The following is a 14,370-nucleotide window of genomic DNA, read 5'->3' on the forward strand; positions in this document are numbered from 1 at the left end:
ACTTGAGGTTCTCACAGCTATTACTATGAAGAAGTCTGGCAAATGGGATATAATGCCCTGATTTGTAGACCATCAGGTTATGACTTCTTCGGATTTCTCGACAACAATTATTTTTACAGAACAAGATTGTTGACCTTGTGTTCAACGCCCAAGATGGAAAACCAGATCTCTGTATTTATGTCCCCCAGTGGTAGGGGGGATCACTTTTTACCCAAGCACTGGTTTCCCTTTTCATCGCCTTCTGTGATTCACAGGGATATGGTGGAGTTATTCTCGCCCACCTCCATAAGGGATTTCTTCATGATTCATTTAACATTATCATCCCTTTACGTCTAGGTGCCCTAGGGATCTCTTCTATTCAAGTTGTAAGACGGAAATTTTGTACGCATTCCTTCACTCCACAACATGTACTCCATGTCCCACCCCGCGTTTCCTCCCAGATTTTATCACTATATTTTATTTTGGTAAAGAGTTTAAGTTATGAAGATCCTCCTTATGTAATTTTCTTAGGTTAATAAATAAATGTTCATAATAGAGTGGCCGGCTAATATGCAGCCAGAAAACAAGCCTGAATGTTAAGAAGAGGGACAGCTTCCAATCTAGCGGACGGACAAAGCCTCCAGCGAAGGAGAAGAAAGGGAAACCTACTTGTGAAACCGGACTTCCGAAGTCAAGTGACCGGTTTATACAGGCATTCGATACTTGACAGCGATGCTACATGCACTTGAAACTGTTTGCGGAACGCACTGGCAGGGCATTTCTTCTGCAACACGTTCATATTTCAGTGGAGTCCATCTCGCGCAGATGCCAAGTCACGTGTCATCGTAATACTGTAGTACTGTGATCTGGAACTTCTCTGTGCCGTGTACAGTTTATACTTGAAACGGAATACACAAGCAAACATATTGATAGGGCGAAAACGTCGGAGATAATTGGCTGAAATAATATTTCCACGATCAAGATTCTTCAAAAGTGAATGGACTGCCTTAAGTAGGCCAGTGTGAAACAGTGGTTTGTGTATAACTGAAGAAATGATAATTATACAGGTGAGTCTGAAAACCATATTTACACTGATGAATTGATTTCTCGTTAAGTACATAAAAACTATATTTAAGAAATGTATACTCAAAACTTTGAAGAATGACAGTACTATAAACCAATTTTCTTATATGTACAGAAGTCTAAATGCTGTTACTGCGAGAAATTCTAACAATCATTGAAACTTTAATAATTATGCTTTACGCCGAATAATATACGTATTGAGATATGATATGTGACGCATATAACTAGTTGGTTTCAGTGAAATCGCATTCCCCAGGTCGAGAGCTGATACACGTGCTCACAAACTACTGCTACTACTACTACTACTACTACTACTACTACTACTACTACTACTACTACTACGACAACTACTACTATATTATTCCACTTAATATTTTTATTATTATTATTATTATTAGTACTATTTAATCAGCCTATTGGCCTGCTGCATCTTCTAACTGACCTGACCACCTGTTGCGATGTCTACCAGCGCCCTTCATTCTACCGATCTGTACTGTAGGGTATATTTAGGTATCACGTTCTATCTCATATCCGTACGTGGTCTGTCAATTAGGTTATGTATTCATACATTTTTAAGTTTAGATCATATATATGTATATATACTGCATTTCTAATTTATAATCTCTTCGATATTTGTTCTGTCCCGTTTTGTTTCCCCCATCCCACCTCCCCCACCTACAGCCGCTCGATGCCGGATTCTGACTCTTGTATTTACAATCCATGTTTCGCTGCCGTAAATTGAAGGTCATTGCGACAGCCATAATTTTATAAATTTCGGTTTTGTATTTTTGCACTCCTTATTTCTTAGGATGGCCGCGCCATAGCTCAAACGGTTAGTCGCTGGCTTCCCACCGCGGCGACCCAGGTTCGATCCCGGGTCTGGTCATGTGGGATTTGTGGTGGGCAAAGTGGTGCTGGGGCAGGATTTCTGCGAGTACTTCGGTTTCCTCTGCCAATCTTCATTCCTCTATCATCTCTCATCTGGGGCCGGTACATAGGCCAATAACGGTAGCAGTGCCAAACAGGCTCTGTCTCACACCAGTAAGAATAATAAAAATAAAAAATAATATACTTCTCATAATAGTGCTATACTTAAGAGTCTTTCTACTTTATGAACGAAATATATTTTGTCTAAATTAGATAAGTAGTATTGAACATACTAAGATTTTAAATTTATTAATTTGTTTATCAGCTTTCAGTGCTCAAATTAATCTTCGATCTTACTGGTGTGGCGTCTCGGTTTGTCGCTCTCTTCTCTTACTTACTTACATAATTTTACATGCTAATTGTTGACCCTCATGTACTTTATTTTTAATATTCGAAAATATTCGTTATCCTACCACTCTCTGTGAACTTCCTTAACGATTTTCTTTGTGTCACTTGTTCGCGTACTATATTCTTCTACGTGATACAAAGTTTTTGATGTTAACAGTTTTACAAATATAATTTCATTTTTAGATAAATATTTTCAAAATGTGCAGTCCTGTTTCTTTTCTGATATTATTTTGTTATTCCAGAATTTCCTTTGCAGACTTTTCAATTAACAATTTAACAAACACCCATTCTTCTTCTACTTATTGGTTTAAGATTTGTTTGTTGCTGAAGTCTAAAAGAAATCTTAACGAGAAAGTCACTTAATAAATTAAAGTTCAAGCATTTCTACTTTTAAACTTTTAAGTTGGCATCAGTTTGATTTTAAACTTCTCTTTGCCAACGACAGGATGTTACATGCCCTAACATGGCATCATCTATATATGCGTATAGCTGTAACCAATTTCGCTAAGTTATTTTTATGGTTACGTAATACATTATCGTCTGCTATGCTACTTATCATACACTTCTTGGCCCCTACAGATTCCTTCACTGACTTTATATTATACAAAGAGTAGTTTGTTCAGAAATTAGTCAAACTAATGTAGACAGCAAAACACACATAACCATAGGTGTTTAGTATTAAATAGGACCTTGTTTGTGTTTCACCCTGTTATTTAAAAATTTTTAGCGCTATGATGAAACGTTTCCGATTACTGTCTTTCTTGTATTGAAGCAGTAAATTCGTCAGGCACTGAAACGGATGTATCAATCTAAATTATTATTATTATTATTATTATTATTGCAATTTGAACAGATTCTGTTAATCACATTGTTAATAATATTTGTTAATACTCTTAATATTACGCGTGTGTATGTACGTATATTGGTCTTATTTTATTGTTCTCTCCTGTTAACGTTAACTTTAATATTTCTTGGAATTATTATTAATTTATTGTCATTATATAGACTCTCAAATTTTGTATTTTGTTTTTAATTATTTTTATGTATTTCTATATACTCGTGCTTACCTTTTAATTGGCCTCTGTGCTGTTAAGTTTGCAAGTAATTAAGCATGAATTGAATTGAATTATTATTATTACTATTACTTTTAATTGGACTTTGGGCTGCGAAGTTAGCGTGTGAATAAATAAGATTTGAACGGAATTGAATTATTTCTCGATGGTTTTCTGTATTACATATGTTAATATCCCGATAAATGATGATATTTTATTTCAAATGTGACATAGGCCAACCATCTGCCCTCGCTACTTAAGCCTGTCAGTTATTCCCTTTTTTGAGGAACACGGTCGCTGTATCTACTCCACTGAATTCAGTTATAATATTCATGTTATGATCGCGAGACATAGCAAGATGCATTGCACTTCCCTCGAGGTTGGTTTCAATTCCACAAACTAAGAAATCGGACAGTCGATTCATGTAATCTTACTTAGATTCTGTCTGGAGAAAGACGGCTTCTGTCTTCAATAGCTCTAATTCTATTATACTCGTACTTCTAACTCCCGCGTGTTAAGTTAGAGAAAAGGCGTCATTCTGAAGGAAACCTCGGAGTGCAGAACAGAGAGAGCCAGTGCTCAAGTGGGTCGGTATGTGACATGTTAGATGCTTTCAGGTTTTAACAAACACCACAAAGGGCAGATTTGCTTTAAATGCTGATAGTTTATTAAAATATCCGCTTATTCTATTTAACACAAAGATTTATTACCTTATTCACAAAATCTCGCCACTGGGCTCTATCCTGAGCCAGCTGAATACATTCCCCGCGTCCTCATATCTTACTTCCTTAAGATCCAATTTACTATTGCAGTCCCATCTAAGCCTACTCTCCCAAGTGGTGAATATTTTAACTACAGAAATCATCTGTCCGTGAAGGTTATATTGTAGCATCCTGTTGCATTTGTTTATTAATTAACAAACATCTCTGACGAAGAATGCCGTCTTTTGGAATGTGGTGCCATGTAGGTATTGTGTTAACCTACGTTTCGGAGGAGCGTATCGACTCCATCTTCAGGGTATAAGAAATCCGCGAACGAGGAACCAGCGTGGGCATGTGGCATATTGTATCCCCATCAAAATCGCCTCTGTTCAATGCATATCTTATTTGTTATTTTAGCATTTGTAGCTAATAATTTAAAGCACAGTTTAGTATATTACATTATTCCATGCTCTAAATGTGTCTCCCCACTTACTGTCGTCTTAATTTGTGAATTATTTTTACTTCATAATTTCTCTTCACTAGCGTCAACCAAATTGTGATTTCAGAGTGTACTAAAACACACCACATAATTCTACTTAATTAATGCAAAAGCTGAAATACAACTTGAAAGTAGTTTTTTTCTTTTTTTTTTTCCTGCGGCGCTACAGCCCCAATTTGGGCCTAGGCCTACCTCAATGAAACTCTCCGTTTCACTTAGGGTTTACTTGATCTTACACATTCGGTAGGACTCCTTGGGCGAGTGATCAGCTCGTCGCAAGGCCTCTACCTGTAGACAAACACAGAAAAACGCACACAGACATCCATGTCCTGAGTGGGATTCGAACCCACGATCCCGGCTTCCGAGCGAGCGAAGACAGCGCATGCCTGAAAGTAGTTTACAGTCAATTATTTTACATCCAAGTTTAATGACGGTTATCACCACCGCATTTTACACTCACATAACCTATATATTTGAAGAGGCGTCGTTAATTAATTTAATCTAAGACACCAAGTTTTTAACGAGGGACAAAATTTGGTGTTGTAATTCACTACCATTTTACCTAATCAACAAAAGCTAGTAGGATTTCAGGTCCTCACAGCGATGATTATAACGAGTTCTATCTTTTAGGACATATAGTCATCTACTACGCTGAAAATCAACCGACGTTTCGGAGATAAATATAGCAACCATCTTCAGGTTTGAAGAAAAGCCAAACAAGAAGCAACCGTGAAAGCAGAGCTCTATTTGCTACATGCCTTGACGTCGGTTTATTGTTTGGTTTCTTCTTCGGCCTGAAGATTGAGGTGACGTGTTCCTCCGGAACACCAGGTAATTTATGTCTCAGAATATACAACTCTTCTTAACAAAAACAGAGATAAATATCTCAGAACTGTACAGAAACAAGTGTAGACATGTACAAGACCTGTATCAAATTAACAGTTACAGAGCTCTAATTGGAAACTAGCCTGGAGAGAGAAACCGGTTAGCTGCCAATGGAACGTAAAATTAGAATAGCTGTAACGAAACATTAGTATATTTATGTCACTACTAATCATCTTTTATGTTACAGGTACTCTCACTTATTCTAATTGGCTTTACTCTGCCCACGAAAGTATCAGCAGTTAAAAAAGATGCCAGTGGCATTAAGTTTATACCAACAATACCACCGCAGGACGTCAAGGAGACTTCTCGTACTAGCCGCCAGTCGTCGTTGCTGTATACACCTATAAACAACTTAAAGTATCACAATAATTTCCTCCCAGTGTCAGTACTAGTCAACGGAGGAGTTACGTCGGAACAGGAAGGTTCGTCTGGGTATATAACCCAACAAGTGCAGGAACATTATCAGAACTTACCACAGAAACAACAGCAACAGATCCTAGCAGCCATCAGAGCCGCTAAACAGCCGAAATCCCCAGTGTACCACGCCACGCCTCTGGAACCTTACGGTGCGCTGCTGAAGCAAGCATCGCCGTCCAAGTATGAAGAGAAGACAGTTGTGGTGACGCCGAAACCAATCGTTGAGCATCACCAAGGAGATCAGTCTGCAGCGGAAGAAACTGGAGATCACTCATACTATACAAGCAATAATTTTGTGGGAAAGCACACAGAGGTCGTGATTCCAGAGACAAAGCACGAACCTCTCGCCTACAAGTCCCTCCACCAGCACCACCAGACCCTTCATATCCACGATGACCACGAGGAGCCCAAGAACGTAAGTCAAGAATACAGTTCGATTGACAGTTATAAAAACACGAATTATCGAATTCCTCGCTAGGAAAATACAGTGTTGCATGCATGGGCCAGGGAGGAAATAAATACAAAATTTTAGTAGAAGAGCCTGAATCCAAGAAATCATTTCGAATAAATAAGGCGTTTTTCTAATTCGCTTAGTGGGGGGTGGAGTCCAACTGGATCCACTGGGCACGGCGGCCACTGATTGGCATATTGTAGCTTGCCCCAGATGATTATCATGATGGAGAATTTGGTGGAATGAAGATTGGCAGAGGAAACAGAAGTAGTCGGAGAAAACCGGCCCCAGGGCCACCTTTTCCACCACAAATCCCACTTGACCAGACCCGGGATCGAACCCGGGTCGCCGCGGTGGGAAACCAGCGACTAACCGCTTGAGTTATGGCGCGGACACTAAATAAGGGTTAACTGAACGACAAAATTCAAACGCAGGGTTGGGAAAGACGGCTTACGGCTGTGATTTGAATTAATTTGTTCGTGATAGGGTTGGATGGCGGAGCGCAAAGAACTCAATAATGATACTTAAGGTACCATAAAAGTTTTCGAAACACTGTGACCGGCTGAATGAATATCAGCTTCTGAAGGACTCTGCCCCATACAATTAGTGTCTGTTGCAGAATATCTCATGTGATTTCTGCTTTTTCTTTTTCGCGTTCTGTAATGTTTGAGTCAGAGTTAGAATTACTTTACTGTCGGCGGTTTACGCGGTAGCGTAGTTGGTTGAGGCGCTATGTTACAAGTCGGTAGGTCGCGGGTTCAAGTCCCGATGAGGTCATTGGATTTTTTTCAATTGACTTAATCCTTCCAGCCGCACTACGGCCCTGGGGTCGACTCAGCCTCTAACAGAAATGATTACCAGAAATTAATTAAATTTCAACGTCTCACAACCCTATGGGCCTTCACAGCCTGTTACAGGGATAGCTTTAGTTTACGTTACTTTACTTTACTTACTGCTGGCGGTTTACCGCCAATCAGTTCGTCTTGGTGTCAAACCACTTGAGGCTCACAAGCAAAGATTTTCTTGCAAATGGGCCCTTGCGGTCATAGCCCTTATGTAACTTCTCTAACGAGAGTTTGGATTTGTGTCTTATGATTAAGCTTCCTTTCTCCTTTGTCAAATATACGTATCACACACACAGCATGTTATTGAAAAATTCTTCTTTTTGCGCTACACACAGTCCTCTGTAAGTCCAGGTTTCGGAGAGCAGATCATACCCATTTCATGTATCTTATGCTACAACGGCAGCACAGTTACTTGAACGGTCGTAAGCTTGACCACCGCCAAGTTGCCAGAAGTCCAAGAGACGATAGCATTATGTCAGTTCGCAACTTGGTTGAGCACGAATCCATGACCTGGCTCTGCATCTGCAGAACAAGCGAATTAAGATGATCGCAGTCTGGACGGTCAGAGGGCCTTCAAGAGTCCAAGCATCACGGGGGAGCACAACGGTTCCCGTGCAGGTCTGAATGCTTAAAGGGTGAATAGACGTTTCCTTCCCTATGTCAAAACTTGTGTTCGGTGGTGGCACGAGCAATGAATGATGGAATTGAAAGGGTTTTGTAGGAATCGATCGTAGTATAATCGAGGTACTACTCCAACACTTTCCTAGAGCGGCTGAGGAAAACCACGTAAAGCCTATTTCAGAATGACTGGTGGGCCTGTCGAGATTCAAACAGAACACCTCCCATATTTTACTCTGAAACGTTATTTGTTAATGAAATCCTTTCTACTTTAAAACACGCTGCTTTCCTGCAAAAACATTTATTCTCCTGCTGTTTACCTTGTGAAAGAAAAGCAGGAGCTTTTAAGCGTTTAAAACATGTCTTCGTGCGTCTAGCCACTTCGCTCATAGCATTCACCTCACCGGGCAAAACAGCACATCCAATTTATCGCCTCATATGTGCATTTACCTATGTATGTATACAAGCGAGAATGGAATCCTCTCCACATAATGCTTCATTACATTCAACCGTACCTCAGAGTTGCTTTAAATGCCTACCATCCGTCAGTCAGGAACCCATCCGAAACCACATTGTGAGGGTTTTCTGTCCCTCTCTACCTGTCTCTTGTTCTCTCTTAACTAAACCAAAAGCGAACAGCCTTACGTGTTAAACTCGAAACTTGACATTAAAGCTGAATAATTCTACCTTTCTGGATATAAGGCCTTGTAGTCCGGTCAGATTCAAGCGGCGTTTCGGAAGAACTTATTATCTGTATCTTCAGGACTTAAGAGAAAACCAAATATGAAACCGGCAAGAAGCAGGCAAAAATCAGAGTTTGCATGATGTACGATTTGTTTACTCTTCTACCCTGGAGGTTGAGGTGATATATTTCTTTGAAACATCGTTGACTTTTTTTTTCCTGGTACTATAGCCCCAGTGGGCCTAGGCCTACCTCCATGAACTTCTCCGTTCACTTCGGTTTTTCTAAATCTTACACATTCGGTAGGACTCCTTGGGCGGGTGATCAGCTCGTCGCAAGGCCTCTACCTGTATACAAACACAGAAAAACGAACACACACGAACTAAACATTCATGCCCTGAACGGGATTCGAACCCACAATCCCGGTTTCCAAGCGAGCGAAGACAGTACATGCCTTAGACCGCTCGGCTACCGTGACCGGCCGGTTGACTTTCACCGGACTGCATTCCCCAGAAGACAGAACTTATCATTACGTAACTGTTTTCTGGGTTGTCAGTGCGGAAGCTACATAAGGATTGAGTAGTGAGTGCTGAGCGAGTTACTAGTATCCAGTATGAGGTGAAGTCCATTGTTATTGAATTGTATCGAGTGCATGGCAGTGACTCCAGCAGTAGAAGTAAGTGTGATATTGCAAATGGCAGTAGTAGTGTAATTGTGAACTGTGGAATTGTGTACGAGCGAATGTTGAATAATTTCGCTATATCCTAGACGGCGTGACGTCATTTGTCGCGTGACATACACCCAACACGTGACAATATTATAAATCTGGCGAAGAATAAACATTATGAGGCTGTTCATTATGCAGTTTTCCTCCAACCTTCTAATATTTCATCCTTCTTGTGACAAAATATTCTCCTCAGCAACCTGTTCTCAAACGCCCTCAATCTATATTCTTCCATTAATATGAAATACCAAGTTTCACACCCATACGAAACTACAGACAAAATCTGCAAAGTCATCGTACATGTCCATTTTTCTTTGCTTAGGTCGTATCAAAATATACGTCCAAATCCGAGGCCTTCTGTAATATTTCTTGACAGACTTTTTGTCGTGAGTTGTTAGTCCAAATTCCAAACCCCAACCTGAAAGACCCCTTTTTGCAGGCTGTCTGCGACTGCTTATTTAATATATTCGCAACTATTCGCCATATTTGGAGGCGGTCTCCTTCATCCGCAACCCAATGACGCGTCATGGCATTGTGACAAGGGACCCACTGTTTGGTACACTTTTATGTCCTTTCACTGCTAGAAGACTCGGTTGACGTTGCGTCCTAGATTGTCTATAGAACATAAAATGTAAAGCAAGAAGTGATTATCACGTTTTCAGAATGTTTATGTAGATATTTCTATTGCTGGTAAAATAAGTACCATCTTCCATAAGTGTAATTCGATTTTACAATGGTCCTAAAATAATCATTATCCTGGATAGATCAGTCAGTATAGTGACTATCTATAGTCCAGATGATCGAGATTCAAACCCGGGAGGGGTACAAGAATTTTCACTTCGCCGTGGCGCCGAAATGTGCTCTACGACACACTCTGCCTCTTACTCAGTGGGTACTCCTGCTGCTCCCCTGATGATAACATCTACGGAACATGACGTAATCACTCATTTCTTTTCTAGTATGCCCTAGCCACTTCTGGAAAGCGTAGAGCTTCAGTCAACATCTCTTATAAGTCTTCGTATCACATCGCTTACGTATAGAATTCTCTCGTACTCACTAACCTGAAAGCTATAACTTTTCAAAGATAATTAATGTCGGTCATGTGTTTCGAAAATAAGTAAAGAGAAATAAGATTAGATTATTCTTAGGATAAATTAATGAATTCTGTGGTCTAGAGGTCAGAGTTCCTGGCTACAGATCCAGAGGTCCGGGTTCGATTGCCGGCGCTACCAGATTTTCTGAGAAGTAGTGGGTCTGGAACGTGGTCCACTCAGCCTCGTGAGGATAATTGAGGAGCTATTTCAAGGAAACAGCGGCTCCGGTCTAGAAAGCCGAAATTAATGTCTGTGGGGATTCGTTGCGCGACCACGCGACACCCTCTATCCGCAAAAGTTTACACTAACTTCGCCGACAAGCGGCGGTCTCTCAGTCGGTATAGTTCGCTTGCGGACTAAAACAACGGATACTTTTTTTCTTCAGTTATAACAGTAGTTGACAGTTTCATGTAATGAAGTGATTGTCATATACGGTCCAAACCTTACTAAAATATTATACTAAACATTAATTAGCTGCAACACTTACGTATGTAGATTTGTTACGATTTCTTCCTTTATGTGATACTTAAGTTATAATAGAATAAAGACGTAAAGGAATAATGAAGTATTAAACTCTTACTTATTATAACCTCAAAATTCAGAGAGCACTCCTGAAATCTTCTCTTGAAAGAGCCAGGCAGAATATTTAGAACTGAATTCTTCTTTATATATATGAAATCTTCCTGAAGTAAATATGGCTTAATTTCGGTGCATATTTCCCTCTTGTAGCTTACTTTAACGTTATATACAATCATTTGAAGCAGGAAATATGCATCCAGCCCGCTTCAAAGCGAAGCTTTCTACTTATCAGAATAGCAGGAGGTCTCGGCGCTTTAGTGACGTATGAAGCAGCACAGACTTCCCCACAATGAAGCTACATAATGGCTTGCCATATTCAATCCGATTTGGTCTCTGTAAGGCACAATCAAACCAGACATCTTAAGAAATTCTCCTCCTTTGGCAAATTGACAGCGTGTAGAGAACGAGTTAACAATAATCATAGAAAGACACAGGTTGCCCCAAAAGTTTAAAAAAGAACAAAATCTATGTCTGACGAGCAACAAGCCTACAGATATTAACTGCTTAGAAAGTTATAAAAAGAACGAAATCTGTTCTGTTGAACAGAGAGAGACCGAAAACGAACAAAATAGATATCTGAAGAACAAGAAGACTTTATATATATTGTAACTTGTATGAGTGTGTGACTATGTTGAGGCTTTGGATTGGTCAATTGGACTTATTGACATGCACACCACTCGGAATTATAAGTAATTACAGCGTTATCGTCAATCTCCACATTTTACAAATCACCACAGCACAAGCTAAGCTTTCTTCCAACATCCTGTCTTCAACAACCGTTCACTAGCAACATCTTTTTACAGTGGAGATTCTTCAGTTTCGCTTGCTCAAGTCTTTTCTTTATAGCCTTCCGTGTAGAACTCAACTGAACTCTCAATTAACTTTTCCCCTTGCTTATAACATATCAACACGGATCACAAAGAAAACCCTGTTCATTCTCGTATGCCAACTGTTTCCGCAGGACTTATTTACCTAGCCGTACCCTAGCAGAGGCCGTTTATTCTCGCTTATTAAGAATCTGCTAACAACCAGCGTCATTCCGTTGTCTGCTTCGCGGTTGTTGCCTAGAAACAAATGTTTCAGAGCCGTTCACTAGCAACGGCTGTTTCTGTGGCTCCACAGTTCTTGCTTTGAGCAAATATGCCACAGTATTAAGCGAACTTGACTAAACCTAGATTCGGTTGTGATTTGACCCTGGCAGATTTTTAATCTTCAGTCATATTCTTGCCAAATTTCTCACCATATGCTAGTAGGTATATTTTTCCAACATTAATTTTCTAATTCATTAAGATATGTTGTTCATTTTTATGATGCCTCCATTATCTATCCATATTTCAGCACGAATTATAAAGTATGCTCCTATTACGTCATGCTTTACCACAGAAAGCAATTCACTATTGCTGGGAGTCAGCTATATTTCCTATATTTAAAATGAGACTGTGATTAGTGCATCTGATATTTTCGTCTAATACTTATTTGTGTTGCTTAAATTACTATTAAGAATATAATAAGTTACTATACATTCTTCATCCTATGATACGATTGTCATTTGTTTCAGTATGCTGCGAAGTACCAGTTTGGATATCAGGTTCGGGACCCGAAACACGGTACATATTTCGGTCACGCGGAAGCTCGTGATGGACATCACACGAAAGGTCACTATCATGTGCTGCTACCTGACGGCAGATTACAGAATGTGCAATACTGGGCAGATCTCAGTGGCTACCACGCACAAGTCTCCTACAACGCGGCTGCAAAACACCCGGTAGCCCAGCACCAATGAAAATACTTCACAGTATTTTTTCTCCTTAGTAATTCATCTGTCAGTTTCTTCATAGCCACTTGGCAAATACCTTATAAAAATGATTATCCTCAAGCCCGAATTTTTATTTCGTGTGACTTAGCGTCATATTCAGGATATCCGGGATGAACTGAACTAGAAAGAAATTACTGCAGGCTGGTATAAATAAGATGGGATCTATGTCAGTACCCAACATTCTGCAGTACGTTCTCTTTGTCATTAAGGAACCTTCAATTTTACAGTACGAATAACACCTCATTGTCATTTGTAAATACAGCCCGTAAAACAAACGCGTTTTTCGATGGCTCTTTCAGCCTATTCAGGGTTCAGGCCTCTTATTTAGTTCCGTAATCATTTTTCACAGACGGTAGGACTCCTTGGACGAGAGATCAGCTCGTTGCAGGGCCGGTACCTAAACACAGGAAAACAGAAACACAGCATAACGTATACAAAAACCAAACATCCATGCCTTGAATGGAATTCGAATCCAAGATTCCAGCTTCCGAGCGAGCGAAGACATTTTATGCCTTGGACACAAAGACCACACTAATAGCTGTAAAGTAGGAGAAGAATTTACAGAAGAGTTTAATATCTGAGGCTCAATAAAAATGGTTTACTGGAAAATAAAATTTAAAACGGAACAACTTTTAAAAACGAATTAATTTCAAGATTGCGAGGATGCATGTGTTGCAGAAATAGGAGACCATTTTCGAACCAAGTTGATATCTTATCTGACTGTGCAAGGAATTTATGTAACTGGATATGCTCTCACTCTAAAGTGTTCCAGTGCCTGCACTAAGAATATAACGCGAAAATGAGATAATTACAATTAAATTTATAATTAATTTCGTAATAATTTTGTCAGCCTGGGCCATTTGATTGTTATATACTTAACATCCGCCTTTTTCAAAATTACAAGGGGTTGAAGACCTATATTAAAATATTCCATTACTAATTTTCTATTGAATAATACATCACTATATATGAGGTATTTCGATAATCGACTTTATTAGTGAAGTAATTCTGAATAGGTACTGGAGACGTTGATATGTACGTAGAACTGTTTCCATCTTCTTACATATATAAGAACTGAGGACTCAATTATTAACATTTAGCTGAAACCATTCAGATTTCGCAGGATTTGAGGTGCTCGCGTTTCCTTTACTTTTAATATAAAACGTCGTACTTGAATACAGATGGAAAGTAGTACTTGTTACTAAAACTTTAAATTGTCTGCACACTGTAATCGAGTCTCATTCATTATATATACATATTAAAAGGCTCATAAATAATCATTTACTTCTTTCGGAATTTCCTCATGTATTAACTGCACTGAATGGGGCTCGAATATTCATTACTTGCTAATAATCTTATTACCTACATACTTACTTACTTACTTACTTACTTACTCATGAAGCTGAGCCCTTCTGTAGGAGTTGCCAATTCTGCAGCTACTCAAGAATTTCCCAGCATTTTATGGAACCCGAAGTTTTATTACCGTGTTCACAAGAGCCCTCCACTGGTCCCTATCCTGAGCCAGATCTATTTCATCCATACCGCCCCATCCTATCTCTCTAAAACCCCTTTTAATATTATCCACCCACCTACCCCTTGGGCTTCCCAGTGGTCACTTTCCTTCTGTTTTTCCCACCAATATCCCTATATGCATTACTCGTTTCCCAGAT

At 39.5% G+C, this 14,370-nt stretch overlaps 1 protein-coding gene across 1 annotated transcript; it reads left to right on the forward strand.

Annotated features, from left to right (window-relative positions):
* Window positions 1-883: 883 nt before the first annotated feature.
* LOC117282378 lies at window positions 884-14,111 on the forward strand. Its single transcript, XM_033751749.1, has 3 exons — window positions 884-1,046; window positions 5,662-6,306; window positions 12,443-14,111. The coding sequence occupies exons 1-3, from the start codon at window positions 1,032-1,034 to the stop codon at window positions 12,665-12,667; spliced, it is 885 nt and encodes a 294-aa protein (XP_033607640.1). The 5' UTR covers window positions 884-1,031; the 3' UTR covers window positions 12,668-14,111.
* The last annotated feature ends 259 nt before the right edge of the window (window positions 14,112-14,370 follow it).

The sequence above is a fragment of the Cryptotermes secundus genome, unplaced genomic scaffold (assembly GCF_002891405.2).
Source record: "Cryptotermes secundus unplaced genomic scaffold, Csec_1.0 scaffold1058, whole genome shotgun sequence".
NCBI lineage: Eukaryota > Metazoa > Arthropoda > Insecta > Blattodea > Kalotermitidae > Cryptotermes > Cryptotermes secundus.